This window comes from Sus scrofa, chromosome 3 (genome assembly GCF_000003025.6).
Source record: "Sus scrofa isolate TJ Tabasco breed Duroc chromosome 3, Sscrofa11.1, whole genome shotgun sequence".
Classification (NCBI taxonomy): domain Eukaryota; kingdom Metazoa; phylum Chordata; class Mammalia; order Artiodactyla; family Suidae; genus Sus; species Sus scrofa.
The window spans coordinates 94429510-94444977 of record NC_010445.4 but is presented as its reverse complement, the minus strand read 5'-3'; the positions used below and the strand labels follow the sequence as shown (position 1 = coordinate 94444977).

Sequence of the window (15468 nt, the reverse complement as noted above, 5' to 3'; positions counted from 1 at the left end):
GAATGAGGTATGTTCCTCAAGGAACTGACTGTCTCCCTGGGAGGTGAAGACATCTGTCCACGGAACCAAAGAACTATTCGAAGCTGTAACCAAGTGTTGGGGGCTGATGCAGACAGAGCCCCTGAGGGGAAATGGTCAGAGTGAGCCCTTATGGGCAGATTCTGCAGGCAGGAGGCTCACTGCAGCAGGCTGACTCGTCTTGAAGGCTTCAATTCCCTAAGCAGTAAAATCTGCAGATACAAATACCCGAGCACCTTTGGTTTCGTTTCTCTCTTTAGCCTCCTAAACTTTTTTAGTTCTTCTACCCACATGATGCTTGTTTTTTTTTTTTTTTTTTTAAGGAATTATAGCCACTTCTCTTTGGGGTTAGGCTAATTCCCTTAAAAACCAACAGGGCAGAGTTACCAAGAGTTCCCACCCTTATGAAGTATAGAGATCATTGGCTGTGGGTGGTGGACATAAATCAGTGACACAACTCCAGCTCCCACCGGAGAGGGTAGCAGGTACATTCCAGGGGGTTTTGTCTGCATCAGAAAAGTCAGGGACAGCTTCCAAGAAGAAAAGATGGCCACCCTGAAACCCGAAGGATGAGGAACGAATTAGGTGCAAGGAGAGGGGAAAGCACTCCTGAGCGGAGGGAGGAGCATGAGCAAGGGCCTTGTGGCAGGAGGGGGTTTGCTGTTGGGGCGGAGGGACCAGGGGATGGGGAGAAGCGAGATGACTCAGAAGTAGATGGGGCCGGATCATATAGGCCACGAGGCATATAAGGAGTTTTCTACTTATTCCAAGACTAAGAGGAAACCTTTGTAGGAATCAGTAGACTGAGGGAAGGGAGGGGGATGAGTTACAATCAGATACTCCTTTCAGCAGCATGATCAGTGTTTGGTGGGGGGCTGGAGTCTAGGTAGGGAGCATTGACAAGAACGTACTTGCAAAATCTCAGCAAGCGATGATAACTGCTTTGGCCAGCATGATGGCCGTGATGCTGGTAGCAGCAGAAGGAAGTTGGCAAATGTAACGAGTACAAAGGTACAAAAGGTAAAAGCAGCAGGGCTCGGTGATGGATTTTGAGGGATGGGCGAGAGGGAGGTGTTAAGAATGACTCTCGGTGTCTGACTCGTACACTTGGCTGGATGGTGAAGCCCTGCCCTGAGACAGGCACCCTGGACGAGGACCAATTTGCTGGGGGAAGATTACGAAGCAGTTTCCAACACGTTGGGTTTGAGTGCCCTTGAGGCATCGAGGGAGATGTCAGAAAGGTGGTTGGGTAAATGGGTCGCAGCTCGGAGGTGAGGCCTGGAACGGAGGGAGACGTTTGGGAGTCACCTGTGTCAAGGTGCATTAGACACCGTGGGTGGGGGTGAGATCACGCAGGGAGGACAGAGGGGGAGGAGAGGGGAGGGCCTAGAACCCCGCCTTGTGGGATCCCAGCACCCAATGGCTGCACAGAGGAGACGTGTGCAAGAGGAGGCAGAACGAAACCTGCCAGAAACACAGGGAGAAAGCCAGCAGGAAGCCAGGGGAAGTGAGCATTTGTTGGGAGAGGAGGTGATCAGGGAAAAACACTGCTGAAAGTACAGGAAAAACGAAGACTCGATAATGACAATAATAACTAGCATAGCTCTAGTTAAAATACTAAAGTAACAATAGCAATAGACAATCTTTATGGAGCACCAATTATCCAGGGACTTTAACATATAATTTACTCCTCAGAAGAATTTTGTAAGGCAGATCCTATTGTCATGCTCATTTTTACAGATGAGAAAACTGAGCACAGAGAGATGAAGTCATTTGCCTGAGATCACATGGCCACTACTGATGAAATCAGAGGGGAGTTCTTCTTTCTCACTCCACCCCACCTCCCCCATCCTTAAATGCTGTGTGTTCAGAGTTGAAGAATAAAAAGATGCCCAGGGAGGCGGGGTGGGGAGGGGAGATGTTTCCTCTTTAGAGATTTGGATTCTTTCAGGCACAGGCAAGGAAACACTCCATTGTTTCTAAAGCCCAAGTCCAAGTGGGTGACCATGGACTGGCACGGCAGCAGCTGCTTCTGACCGTGTGGTTCAGCAAGATTAGGATACTGTCAAATGTGTGACACAGCTATACTTGTGTCAGAAAGCCTTGCCCCAAATGCCCTAGGGCATTGGTTCTCAAAGTGGGGGCCCTTGGCCAGCAGCATAACATCACTGGGGAACTAGGAGATACAAGTGCTCAGGCTCCAACCCAGATCTCCTGATTCAGAAACTCCATGGGTAGGAGAAGGCGGGGAGGGGTCCATGTTCTAATGAGCCTCTGTGACCTTCGGATGCCCATGTTTGAGGACCTGTGCTTTGGGGGGAATCCTTAAAAAGGAGCAGGAAAAGCTCCAGGACCTTAGAATCCATATATCTCACAGATGCGAAACACCTTGGCAGAAACCAGACAGAAGAGTGGTTCTCAACCCTGTCTATCCACTGGCATCATGTGGGGAGCTTTGAAAACTACTGATGCCTGAGTCCTGCCCTCAGAAATTCTAGTTTCATTGGGTTGGGGTTGGCCTGATTTTTCAATTTTTGAAATAAGGATTTGAATGGGGAAGAGAGGATTGAATGAATTGGTTGGCTTCTGAATCCTTCTGAGTACAAAATTGTGGTTGGGGGAGAAAACAGGGCAGGCTTTGAAGGGGAAAGGCAAGACAAATGGAAGAAAGGCCAGACCTTAGGTGCTTGGTGAATGAATACCAGTAAAGCTTGGCTAATTCTCGAGGTTTTGACGATTGGGGGCGCCGATGGTCTGACTGCTTAACAATTCTTAAGGATGGACTTATTTTCAAAGAGATGCCAATTATAAAGTAGACAGTGCTATCAAGGCTGCTTCAAAAATAAAGTATCATTGTGGTTTTTTATTGAGTCGTAATGGAAATGATCCTACTCATTTTGATTGAAAACAGTATGCCGACACCCTCTGGGGAGCTTCACTGAGATTGTTTCTAGGGGTTAAGAATGTACTGTGATCTTCTGGCCTCTCAAACCTTGCTGCTGCCCCTTCGCTCCACGAACCTCCCACCCTAGCTGACCTGGGTGGTTCACCAGTCCCCAAACACTCTCACTCTGTCTTCATGTTCGCTCCTCCCCCTACCTCCTCCTCCTCTCAGGGCCTAGCTCCTTCTAGAATTCTCCATACCCCCCTACCCCCAGTTCAGAGAGCTCCCCCTTTCTCCTAATCCTTTCAGCACCCCGTGTCTTTAAGGCACTCCGCTCCTGTTTTTTCATCATTCTATCCGTTTTCCATCTCTGCCCCTGGATCATAAGCCCCTCCAGGACAGTGATGGCTTATAACCCTTTGCCTCCTGCCTAGCACAGCACCCCACACTCTACGGGCTCAGAAAGTAGTAGTCAAGAAACTGTTCGAAAGTGAGTTTCGGTCCGTCTTGTTCTCACATTATCATGGTATGCGGATAAGAAGGCACCACCCCCAATGAGGTGTGACTGTGGTTTGGCCATTCTTGAAGGCAGAATCCATGGGAAGCAGGCCAGGGTGGCGATCCCAGAGGAAGCATCCTCCAGAGGGAGATGTCACCCCCACAGGAGGGGCCCTCTGTCCCATTCGTCCATGTTGCTTCGTATCAGTTTCCTAGGACTGCCTCAGCAAACTGCCACAAACTTGGTGGCTTACAGTTACAGTTTTTGGAGGCCAGAAGTCTGAGGCCAGTGTCACTGAGCCAATGTCAAACTGTTGGCCAGGCCATGCTCCCTCCCAGGCTCTAAGTGCGATCCTTCTCTGCCTCTTGCAGCTTCTGGTGGCGTCGCCTTCCCTGGCTTATGGCCGCATCACTAATCTCCAGTTTTGTGGTCACAGTGCTTCTCCCTTCTCAGAGCTCCTCTTACCAGGACATTGGCGACTGCATTTAAGGCCCACCTGCTGATCCAAAGTCATCTCCCCATCTTGAGATTCTTAACTTAATCCCATCTGCAAAGTCCTTTTGGCCCTCTAAGGTGACATCCACCCACGTTAAGGGATTAGGGTATGCACATCTTTGGGGAAGTCAGGACATAACCCACCACACACATAAAGGGGACGGAAGCCTCCAAAGGGACAGACACTTGTCCAAGGTCACCCTTCGAGGTCATAACAGAAATTAGACAAGACCCAGGTCTCCTTTCTGTCAATTTGGAGCTTCTCTCACTAGACCAAGCTGATGCCTATAAAAGTAAGACAGAGAAAGATGTTAGCACAGCACTTCACACCGTAATTCCTTCATCTTCTCTCTGGAGCTCGTGCATGCTACCGGGATTCCCCCACCCGTGCACCTGCCCCTCCTTGAGCCCAAGCTCGGTACCTTTGGGCTCATGTTATGTGCGCTGGCCTGTGTGGGTTCCTGCAGTGGAATTCTTCAGTAAACAGCCTTTTCTCCTTTCCCTTCAGGACCGCCTCTTTTTCGTCATGGAGTATGTAAATGGTGGAGACCTCATGTTCCAGATTCAGCGCTCCCGAAAATTCGACGAACCTCGTTCCCGGTTCTATGCAGCAGAAGTGACATCAGCCCTCATGTTCCTCCACCAGCATGGAGTCATCTACAGGTAGCTCTCTTCTCCCCCTCTCCTCCCCAGAAGTGACAAAAATAAGGAGTTCACCGGACACTTGAACTGCCTTTGGCCCCCAGCCCAACGGGTCTCCTAGCAACCCGCTTTAGATTCGTTGTTTGTTCCAATTTGCTTACAGAGGGCTTTTCTGGGGGCTGTTTATCACTGTGAATGTTAATATTTGAGTAGCCCCAGGAGATCTGACCCACTGTTTGTGCCAGTTTTGATGGAAAGCTTAAGCACGACAATGTAAGAGCCCGGCGCCGAGCAACCTTGGGGTGACCTTTGTTTCTCTCTCTCCCCCACCCTCTTCCTCGCACATTGGGGCATTCTCTTGACTTTTTCCTTCTGTGCCATGAACTTCCTCCCCTTCCCAACCTCTTGCCACTTCCTGAGTTTGTTTGGCTTAGTCGTCTCCAGCAGATAGAATCAGAGAAGGAGGAGTTCCTTGAGGGTCTCAGGGTTTATGATCTGGGGGGGAGAAGGGGAGGGGAACTAGACAATATCCAACAGGAAGTGACTCTCTGCAGATCATCGAGTCCCTTAGTACTGCCTTGTCCCCCTTCCAAGAAAACATAGAACACACACACACACACACACACACACACACACACACACAAATTTTCCAGTAAGACAGCGGGACTATTTACGCAGGCTCTTCTGTGAGGTCAGGAATTCTGGGAGGAGTAAATATTTATAATTAGCAACAAGGACACTAAAGTTCCTTAAGGTTTTTTTCAATGACTGTCAATTTCTTTCCTTGGGTTTTGCTTCCTCCTTCCTTTTTTTTCCTTCTTTTTGTTAAAATTGGGTAGAAGAATAGCTGGCTTGGATAACCCAGAGCTAATCACTCACCAACCCATTTGTGGGAGCAGGGGCCTGACTCAGTGTTCCTCGAGGGGTTCTGACCAATCCCCCCGCCGCCAGGCTTCCTTTCCACTTGACCTCTCTTAGCTTCCTGAAGTCCCCCTGCTTAAGAATAGTCTGTGGCTCCCTGTGGCCTACACAATAAAGCTTATACTTTTCAGGGCACCTTCATGGCCCTCCACATTGCGTTTCCTGCTACTACGTAACAAATCCCCACAAACTCCACGGCTTAAAACAACCCCCGTTTATTCTCTCACAGTTTCTATGGGGCAGGAGTCCAGGCACAGTGCACCTGGGTCTCTGCTGTGATCAAGGTGTCAGCCAGGCTGCATCCTGATCTGAAGTTTGGGGTCCTCTTCCAGGCCGACATGGTTGTGGGCAGAATTCATTTCCTTGCAGCTGTAGAATTCACGTGGCTTCTCCAAAGCCAGCAGGAAAGAAAGTCTTTCTGGCTTTGAATCACTAACTTCAGGGAGGACTGGACCCTCTTTGAAAGGGATCATTTGATTAGATCAGGCCTACCCGGGATAACCTGCCTTTTGTTTAACTCAAAGTCAGGTCATTTAGGGGCCTTAATTATCTCTGCAAAATACCTTGGCCCTTGTCCTATAATGTCACATAATCACAATAGTGGTATCACATCGCCTCTTTCACATTGTTTTGGTGGGGGATGGGTCACAGTTTCTCCGCCGTATGCAAGGAGAGGCAGCTGTGGGATTCCATCAGAGTGTGACTCCCTGGGGGCCACCTTAGGTTGTGTTGATGACAGCCCAGTAAACTTTTGTCCCCTCACTTCCCATGACATCTTGTTCTGAACCTGCCAAGGTTCTTAGCTTTCCTCAGATTCACCTGCCAGGGCCCTGCTTTCCTGGGCTTCTGCCCTCGTCTCCACCTCCTCCATCCAGCCCAGAAGCCTTGTGCAGCACTCCTGCCTGCTCAAAGCCTGGTCCCACAAGCCAGAGCAGGTCTCTCCATCCACCACGCTTCCCTCGCGATTTGGAAATGAATTGCACGTCGAGACTCATCTGCTGCGCCTGCCACTTTTCACCCTGTGTTAGGCTCGGGTAACCATGGCCTGGCTCCTCCACTAAGTCACACCCTCTCCTTAAGGGCCATGGCTCTTCCTTTTTAGCAGTTCGATCGTCCAACTTCACATCCTCTTCTTATCTTGCACATAGTAAATTGTCCACAAATGACCATCGGCTTCAATTGGTTTAAAACCCTAATCTCTGTCCCCAAAGCAGCTTATAGGTTAGTGAGAGATACTGGGGTAGATATGTGAAAAGATCACCCATGCTGCAAGGCCACGTGTTGGTAGGTGCCCGTGACAAGGGCAATTGTCCTTCTTTACGATATCATCTCCTGTCCTCTTCCTATTAGAATGGCTATCATCACCCACAGTTGACCAGCAGGGATTTAGGGATTCAGAGATAACTAATTTGCCCAAGGCTGTCCTCGGTGAGTGACAGACTTAGGACGCCTTAGTGACCCGTCAGCAAGCTTGTGCTGTACATCGTGCATATGTCACAGGCCTTTTCAAGTCCAAGTCCACATTGTTTAGCTTGTCACTCCAGGCACTCCAAAGCTTGACTTTTCCCCTTTCTCCTTCCCTCTCGCCACACTTGTGAACCCTTTGGTTCTCTGGCTTCCGTGAGCCACACTCGGCTCCTCTCTTCCTCTCTTTTCACCTCCCTAACATTTCTCCATCTCTGAGTCACCTGGCCTGCTCCTTCTCCTCTCCAACCTCCATCCTCTAAATACTGGTCTTCCCAGGGCCTTCATCCCCAAACGCTCTCCATGAGCAAGTTCAGTGTTTGCAGGCCTCCAGCTGACCCCTATGTGGTTCCCGTACCACTGTCTCCAGAACCCCACACAAGGCCTCTCTCTCAAGACCACCTCCAAGGCCATCTTCCTTCTTCTCCCGCTAGTTCACAAGAGCTTACTGACGTGACTTACTCACTGTCCTTCAGTTTCCTGCCCTCCTGTCTAGCCACCTCCCTCTCCACTGCTGCCCTGTGTTCTTTCACAGCACAGGCTGATTATCACATGGTCCCCTTAGCATCCTCCAACCCTTATAAAGCACAGAGAGGGGTGCTTTTTCTACCCAGAGGAGATGTCTTTCTCACAGAGACACCATGCGTGCCAACAGGGCCCTGGTGGCCCCCCAGCAACCTTTTGATCTTTATCACCATTCTCCCAACCGTGTACCCCACTCTCTGGACCCCCGACATCAGGCCATTCTCCCTCAAATACCATTCTCTTCCATTTCTCCAAGCCTTTGTCTCTCCACCATCTCTGGAATTCTTGTGGTACTAATCTGTGTCTTGATCAGTGAGCAGGTCCCAGGTCATATGGTCTGTCTGCCTCAAAGTTCCTGGTTTTAAAAACAGGTAGATTCCAGAATACTGGGGGTTGAGGGGAATAGATACAGATATAGGTGAGGAAAGAGTGGCCACGAGCAGATGATTCCTGAAGCTGGGTGATGGCTACATGGGAGGTTCAGTATCCTGTCTGCTTTTGTGTATGTTTTAAATTTGCCATAATAATCATAATCTAAAAAAAAAAAAAATAGCAATTCCATGGTAACATTCCTAGAGCTTTTGATTCAGTAAGTCTGGTATGGGGTTCAAGAAGCTGTACTTTTTTAAAGCGTTCCTGGGAGGATTTGGGGACCGTGGGTCTAGAAAAATCCCATCCTGCCTTCAGGATGCCCCTGCTCTGTGGGCTCCTCTGACCACCCAGCCTGTTGTGAGGGTCATACTTTCCCTGAGCAATGAGCATCCTTGTGTCAGGCTGGTTTCCTTTGCCAGCCTTGTTTTTTCCCTCAAGATACCTGTTCTGTGATTGAGAACTCCATGTGAGCGTGCTTACCTGACTGGCCTGGAATGGCGCTGTGCTTGCTACTATTTGTTCTAGTCTCAAATGTTCCAGAGCCTTCCAGTCCAGTGGGTTGCTATCTCATACATGTGTCCTTTGGAAAGTCTGTGTTGGAAGCATCAGTAATACACAACATGCAGTTTTTCTTCCTTGACCCTGAAAGGCCCCCATTTCTTCATCTGTCTTCATTTCATGGATGAATGAGGCCTGCACGATCCCTCTTTTCCCCTCGCCTTGTTGGACGCTGCCAGCGCTTGGGCCGTATGGTTGTTTCTGCCTGTTTGCCTGTGGCTGTTTGGAAGCCCAGGTGGAGACTGTATTTTGGGTGGTACAGGGGTTTATCTGGGAGATTGGCAAGACCAGATTTTGCAGGAGGAACCACATTTCTGAAGTTGAGATAGAATTTTCCAGCCTTCCTGCTGGAATTTATACACAAACTAATTAGCAGCTAATTGGCCAGGATTCAAGAACTATGGGAAGAGGTCATTTCTCTGGTTGGGGGCTCACACTTGAAGGAGAGTCCAGGCTGTCAGGCAAGCCCCTTGTCCTCTGGGTCCTCTCTAGTCAGGTTCCCGCACTGGGGGGCACAGAGCACTATCTCTGGGTCCCCTGCCTGGCATTCCTGGCAATCCTGTGTGTGCTGTGGTGGGAGCAGGCGTTAGGACACTGTGCGGCCTCACTTCCTAACTATGGCTTGTAAAAATCTCTTCCCCTCTCTGTGCACTTGCACATACTGTGATGGGGGGTAGGGGGTGTTTGAGGAGTGGTCTTTCTTCGGAAAGTTGAGTCAAGGGACTTCCTCCTCCTCTGCATCACACTTGGCTGCTCAGTACAGCAGCTGAGTCTCAGGATGCTTCTCTGTCCACAGGACCTGGAGGAGAGACTGTGAGATCCATCTCAGACACACAGGGCAGTGGCGGGGGGACCCTGGGAGGAGTATCAGAGGTTTGGCCAACAAGATGCATCTTCTTTCACAATCATGAGCCCTGCGCAGAGAGTAGTAAAGAACACAGCTTCTGCTGCTCTGGCCAAGCATCTCAACACCTAATGCCTCAGTGTCCTGATCTATAAAGTAGGAATCGCGGTTGTGCCCATCTCATGATGTGGTAGGGATTTCATGATTTAAAAGGCATAGATAATTGTGAATCGTGCCTGCTCCACAGTGAGTCCTCAGTAGAGCTTAATCATATTATATCTTGAAATGATTTTTATCAAGATATATTGAAAGAACATTGGAGATCTTTTCTCCAGCCCAGGTTCCGAAAGGGCTTCCTAGAATCCCATTAGAAGAATGGATTCTTTCCTTCCTTTTTATGAAATTGAATTCAATTTTTTTAAAGTTACAGTCATTGGAAATTGTAAATTTAAAATTTTTGTCGTAGGAAAAAGCAAAATTTAAACAGCAAAGAAAGGTATAAAGTCAGTTTTTCCTTCACCGACCTCGTGGCTCCCCAGGATAAAATGGTTGAACAGCTGCTCAAGAATCCTTGAAGACATCTTCTTGAGCAGGTGACCGCACCTCTTTATGACTGGCTTCCGTGTGAGGTTGGATGACACCTGCTTAGTCTCCTCCCTGAGGGAGAGAGCCATCGCGGCAAGGCAGACATACAGGTAGAGGTGGAGGGATGGAAAACAAGTGGAAAATGACCAACTGGTTTATTTATGTCACCTGTCATTGGTGATTCACATTTGTCACTTTGAGTGCTAAAATTTGGTCTTTATCCAGCAGGAGAGGAAGTTGTAAGTCATAAAGCTCTTCTGATCCTTTAATTCTCCACAACTTTCAGTCTTTAATGAGCCATTGTCAACACTCCCCAAGAGTCCATCTGCCCCGGTGCCTGTTGCGTGCCTGGTGCCAGAATCTAGGGGCAACAAGGGGACAAGGTGGGAGAGAAGGATGTTTCTGCTTTGGTCCCATTGAGATCACTCTGTACTCAAGAGGTGCTTAGGAAAGGCTTTCCTTGTTGACGATGATGTTTATAAAAAGTCAACTAAGACCTAAGAGCTGGGAACAAAGATTTAATTCCGATGTAGTTTAGACTCAGATAAACCTGAGTCTGAAATATCTGGCCCTTTCCAGGGTTTGGGGAAAAAGTCCACAAGGAGGGATTTGGGAAGGATTTCCCTAGAAAACACTGGAGACATATATACAGAAGTCTCTGTCTAGCCATGCTCTCCAAGCCGGGCCTCCCTGGAAAATGCACGCAGAGCAGTGATGTACGCTCTATCCTTGTCTTCCTGGTGGTTCAAGGGGAGACCGTGTGCCTCATTTGGGGAAGGAGAGCCTGCCTTGGTCCCTGAAAACCCTTCCTGCCACAGGCACAGTTAGGCATTTCCCTACTTGCTGAAGGTCTCTGGCTAAAGGCTGGGTTAAAACTGGAAGATCTAATGTTTACAGTCTCATATACTTTGAGTGCCTTTGCAATATAGCTGATGCTCTTACGAAGTTGGGAGGAGGAGGAATCAGGGGGGATCCCTTCCTCTTCTCAGCCTTCTAGGAGCTGGCCCTTAGAAAATCACATGGGCATCGTTGTCCCCACAGAGCACTGTTCTCAGCTGTCAGCAGTCCCCCCACCCAGTGTGGAAAATGATACTTTAAAGTGAAACTCCTAAGGATCCAAAAGCAGAGTGTGTCAGGACATGATATCAGCTCCATGGCAGGAATCCCGTTGTGAATGTTAGATCAAGGAGGGCCTCAGAGGCTGTCTAATCCAACTCTGTTTTATAGATGCAGAACTTGGAAACCAAAACCGGGCAGTAACTCACTCAAGTTTACACAGTGAGGTGTTATAAAGCTTTGATGTTATTTTAATCAAAGATATGCATGGAGATAAGAATTCAGAGAGCTCTACAAGGTGCTTAAAGAAATGAAAAGCTGTTTTCCGCCCTTCCTCAATCTCCCCTTCCACAGAGACAATCACTTGCAATTCTTTCAGCTGACACTTCTGGTATGGACCCCCATATTTCTAAATAACATGTTTTAATGTTATTTTTCACATTTGTGTTTTAGGAACTATCTAGTGGCTTTCCACTATGGAAGTGAGAATTTAGTTCTCTGTCCTACCTACAGCTTCCTCACCACCCCACTACATCCACATCCCCTTCCAACCCTCCTACCCTCTCAATGGAGTTTGCTGTAATTTTGGTTAAATGAATGTACAGTGCATACATTATTGTGGCTGTGAAATACTATTTGGAGCTAAGCCACATGATAAGCTGTAATTACTTTTCCTTTCCTATACATCATCTTTGTTTGTTTTTCCTGGAGATAACACACATGCTCTGCAGATCATTCACATCTCCCTTTGGAGTGGCTTGGTGCAATCAGCGTTCTATTGATATGCCTGGATAAATCTCTCCCCGTGTCTTCTAAACTGCTGCAGCCTGTGTGGCTACCCCTAGTGCCTGCTGCAGAGCCGCCCCCTCCCGTCACTGTGGTCCAGGCCTCTTTGCCTCTCCTGCGTGACAGCTCTGTCTCTCATGTTTCATGTTCCTTCCTTGAAATACTTTGTTGATATGCTGACATACCTCCAGCAGTTTTCTGAGAAGGAGTATGGGAAGTAAATTTTCGAAACCATCCTTTTGTATCTAAAATCATCCTTATCATACTCTCAAACTTGATGAAGGGTTTGGCTGGATATAGAATTCTAGATTGGAAATCACTTTTCATTCAAAATTCGAAGGTAGCATTCCATTGCCTTCTAACTCCCAGTGTTGCTGCTAAGAAGTCTCAAACAATTTTGCCTTTGATCCTTTGTATGGACCTATTTCTTTTTTTCTGGACACTTGTTAATTACTTAATGCTGTGGTGTAGCCGCATTTTCATCCACTTGCGCTTGGCCCTGGAGAGACCTTTTTAATTTTGGAAAATATATTTCTTCTTTAATGATTTCTTCTCTTTTTTGCTTTTTAGGGCCATGCCTGCATGTATGGAAGTTGCCAGGCTAGGGGTCGAATAGGAGCTACAGCTGCTGATAGCAACATGAGATCTGAGCCATGTCTGCAACATATACCACAGCTCATGGCAATGCTGGATCCTTAACCCACTGAGCAAAGCTGGGGATAGCACCTGCACCCTCACAGATACCAGTCAGGTTCCTTACTGCTGAGCCACAGTGGGAAGTCCTGGTTTCCACTCTTCTGTTTTCTCTTTCTGGAGTTATAATTTGGATATTGGATTAGTCAACATGGGGTTCATCACAGTGAGTAATCTGGCCACTTATCTGGGGAACCTGTCAACATTTTTCGAGTTTTCTTCTTGGAGTCCTCAGATTAGCCTGGGTGGACTCCTCCAGAGTCCTGCCTGAGGAGTAAGGGCTTGGCAGCCAGATGGGCCGAATGAGAGAAGAGGGTTGGAGGCCTGGCTCCTCTGTTTTCAGTTCTTTAGCCTGGTGCCCACCCTCTTCCCCCATCCCACCCTGGGTCTGGAGACACACTGTTTCTTTTCTCAGAGAATAAGTCTCTGAGGTAGGGAAGGGCCTGTGCAGAATGAGAGAATCTGGGTTTCTAATTGTGTTTCAACCAGATAGCTTCCTTTTATCGCTTTCTACATCACCCTCATCTCCAGAGGGAACAGTTACTGCAAATTCCTGAGCTTTGCTAGAGCAGGAAGTAGGAGATGCTCCAGCATGAATTTGATTGTTCTTGATGTTCTCCATTGCTGGTTCAGGATTCAGCTCTTTCTAGGCTTGACTAAGTCATATACTGCTCACCCCTTTGTTTTCCAGCTTCCAAAGTTGTGTTGCTGTTCTTTCTTCTCCTGTTCACCTCCCTCTTCACATGTTTAGAACTTTGTGTGCAGTTTTTAGAAGGAAATGAACATAATTGTGGATATTCAAGCTACCATTTTTATCTAGAAATCAGTAATAACCACACAAAAAATAACAACCATGACATTAGCAGCAGCAACAACATAACAATGATAGCAAGACACTCACTTAGCCTTTGTTACCAGCCAGACACTATCCTGAGCACCTTGCACCCATTAACCCATTTAATCATCCTACAGCAGCCCTATGCAGTAAACATAGCTATTATCCATGGGATGTATGATATTTCCAAAGAACGAGATCCTGCCAGATCCCACCCTGCTACCGCTACTGTCAGGTCACCCTGTCCCATTGCTGACACCTGCAGTCTTGTGTGGGAAGCAGAGCTGTAGGTTGGAGACCAGTGCTGAGTTGGAGTTGGAGAACTGGGACTGAATCCCTTGCCCACCTCATCTTTGTTGTGTCTTCCTGGGCAGAATACTTAAACTGTTAGGAAATGTAGTTTCCTCACTGTACCGTGGAAATTAGAATGCAAACCTCCCTGGACTGTTTTGAGAATCACATGAGAAAGTATTTGCAGAAGTGGCGAGTATAACCCTTGGTACCTAGTTGGCTCCATAACTATTGGTTGGATGAATGAGGAGTGGAGGGTTATGGGTGGACTTGTCCCCTCCAAGTTTGTGTGTTGAAGTCCTAATTCCTAGTACATCAGAATATGGTTGTATTTGGAGACAGGGACTTTCAAGAGGCAAAAGGTAAAATAAGGCCATATGGGTAGTCCCTAATCCAGTTTGACCAGTGTCCTTATCAGATGAGATGATTAGGACACAGAAGTGCACAGAAGCAAGACCATGATGATGCCAGAAGAAAACCTATTTACAAACCAAAGAGAGAGATCTCAGAAGACAACAATCCTGGCTCTGGGACTTCCAGCCTCCAGAGCCGTGAGAAATACATTTCTGGTGTTTAAGTAACCCCGTGTGTGGTTCTTGGCTATGGCAGCTCTAGCAAACTAATACAGAGATCCCTGGTGCAGCCCCAGCATTGCCACTTACTAACTGTGTAGCTCTGAGCAAAGGACCTCATCTCTCTGAGCCACAGTTTCCTCATCTATAAAATGGAGCTGATAATAAATAGTAAAATAAGATGGCCAGCTCTGCAGTCTTGGCTTTATGTAAGTTAATGGGACATAGAAAGGACTCTATAAGTTATTTGGGACTCAGCAAAGTATGAGGAGGTGCAGACACCCCAGCAGTGATGACACCCTGTTTGTAGGGAGCAAGGTGGTGGATATGTGGGGCTCTGTCCCCCAGACATGTTAAGGGCTCATTCAGGCAGGTCCTAGATCTCAGGGCCAGGCAGTATTCCAGAGAAGGGAGCTGCTCCCTGGCATTGTGAGCACTCGGGGACCGAGGGCAGGATAAGTGAGTACTGAGAAATGCACCTGACAGTGACCAGTGGGCTGGAACAGTCAACAGGTGTGCTTACACTGAAAGGCTGCAGAGGCTGACTTCCATGCCTCGGCCTCCTTGATGGGCTGCTTTGGTATCTCCTATCTTCATGAGCCCCTACCACCCCCTCCACCAACCCCAGCTTCCCGTCCCTCCATGACCTGCTTCAGCAAAACAAGCTGACTTTGAAAATTCGCATTTTGGTGATGAGAGGCATTTGGTCTTTGCACCACGATGTGCAATTGAAGGGCTTGTCCTCTTGATAAAGGAATGCTAAATATTCATCCCGGGCTTTTCAGGAGTAGTCACTTTTTTGCAGGTCTAGGTGTACTTAGAGGTGAGACCACCTTTACCCCCAACTGCTTTTGCGTGGTGTTACCTGCCTGTAACAGTATGGGGTGAAGTTGTTGGGACATGATAAAAGGGAGGGGAAGAGAGCGTGGAGACCGAGCTGGTGGGATGAAAGCCAAGTTTACATTCTTCTGAGGAAGCCACGTTATTGCTGACCAGATCAGAAGGAGAATTCTGACATTGGAGATTCAGTGCAAACAGGAAGTTTGGAACCAGAGGGAAATTCCTGATGAAATTTGTCTGAGTGTTTCAGCAAGTGGTGTGCCTTCAGAGAGAAAGTGATTAGGGACCCTGTCATCTACTTTTGTTTCTCTCATGATAGGTTCTACAGACCTGAGAACCCAGGGTAGTGGTTAAGGATGCCTAGCTCAAACTCTGTCTCTGCTGCTTTATTAGCTACATGATCTTAGGCAGGAAACTTACTTCTCCAACCCTCAGTTTCCTCATCTGCAAAATGGAGACAGTGCCTCCCTCAAAAAGGTATTGTGAGAATTGAACACATGGTTTTGTTTGTTTGTTTGTTTGTTTGTTGTCTTTGTAGGGCCACACCTACGGCATATGGAGGTTCCCAGGCTAGGGGTCCAATTGGAG

General features: G+C 47.9%; 1 protein-coding gene and 1 long non-coding RNA gene across 5 annotated transcripts in view; one reads left to right on the top strand and one right to left on the bottom strand.

Moving 5' to 3' along the window:
* The window catches only part of PRKCE (protein kinase C epsilon), a 513273-nt gene that overhangs the window by 419572 nt on the left and 78233 nt on the right, over positions 1-15468 (top strand). For all 4 annotated transcript variants that reach the window (XM_021088295.1, XM_021088294.1, XM_021088296.1 and 1 more), the window contains one exon: positions 4405-4559. In XM_021088295.1, coding sequence (XP_020943954.1) covers positions 4405-4559 — 155 coding nt within the window. The remainder of the gene's footprint in view (positions 1-4404; positions 4560-15468) is intronic.
* Positions 2865-4410, bottom strand: LOC110260103. Its single transcript, XR_002342960.1, has 2 exons — positions 4319-4410; positions 2865-4181 (listed from the first exon to the last, which is right to left on the bottom strand). It is a non-coding gene; the product is annotated as an uncharacterized LOC110260103 (long non-coding RNA).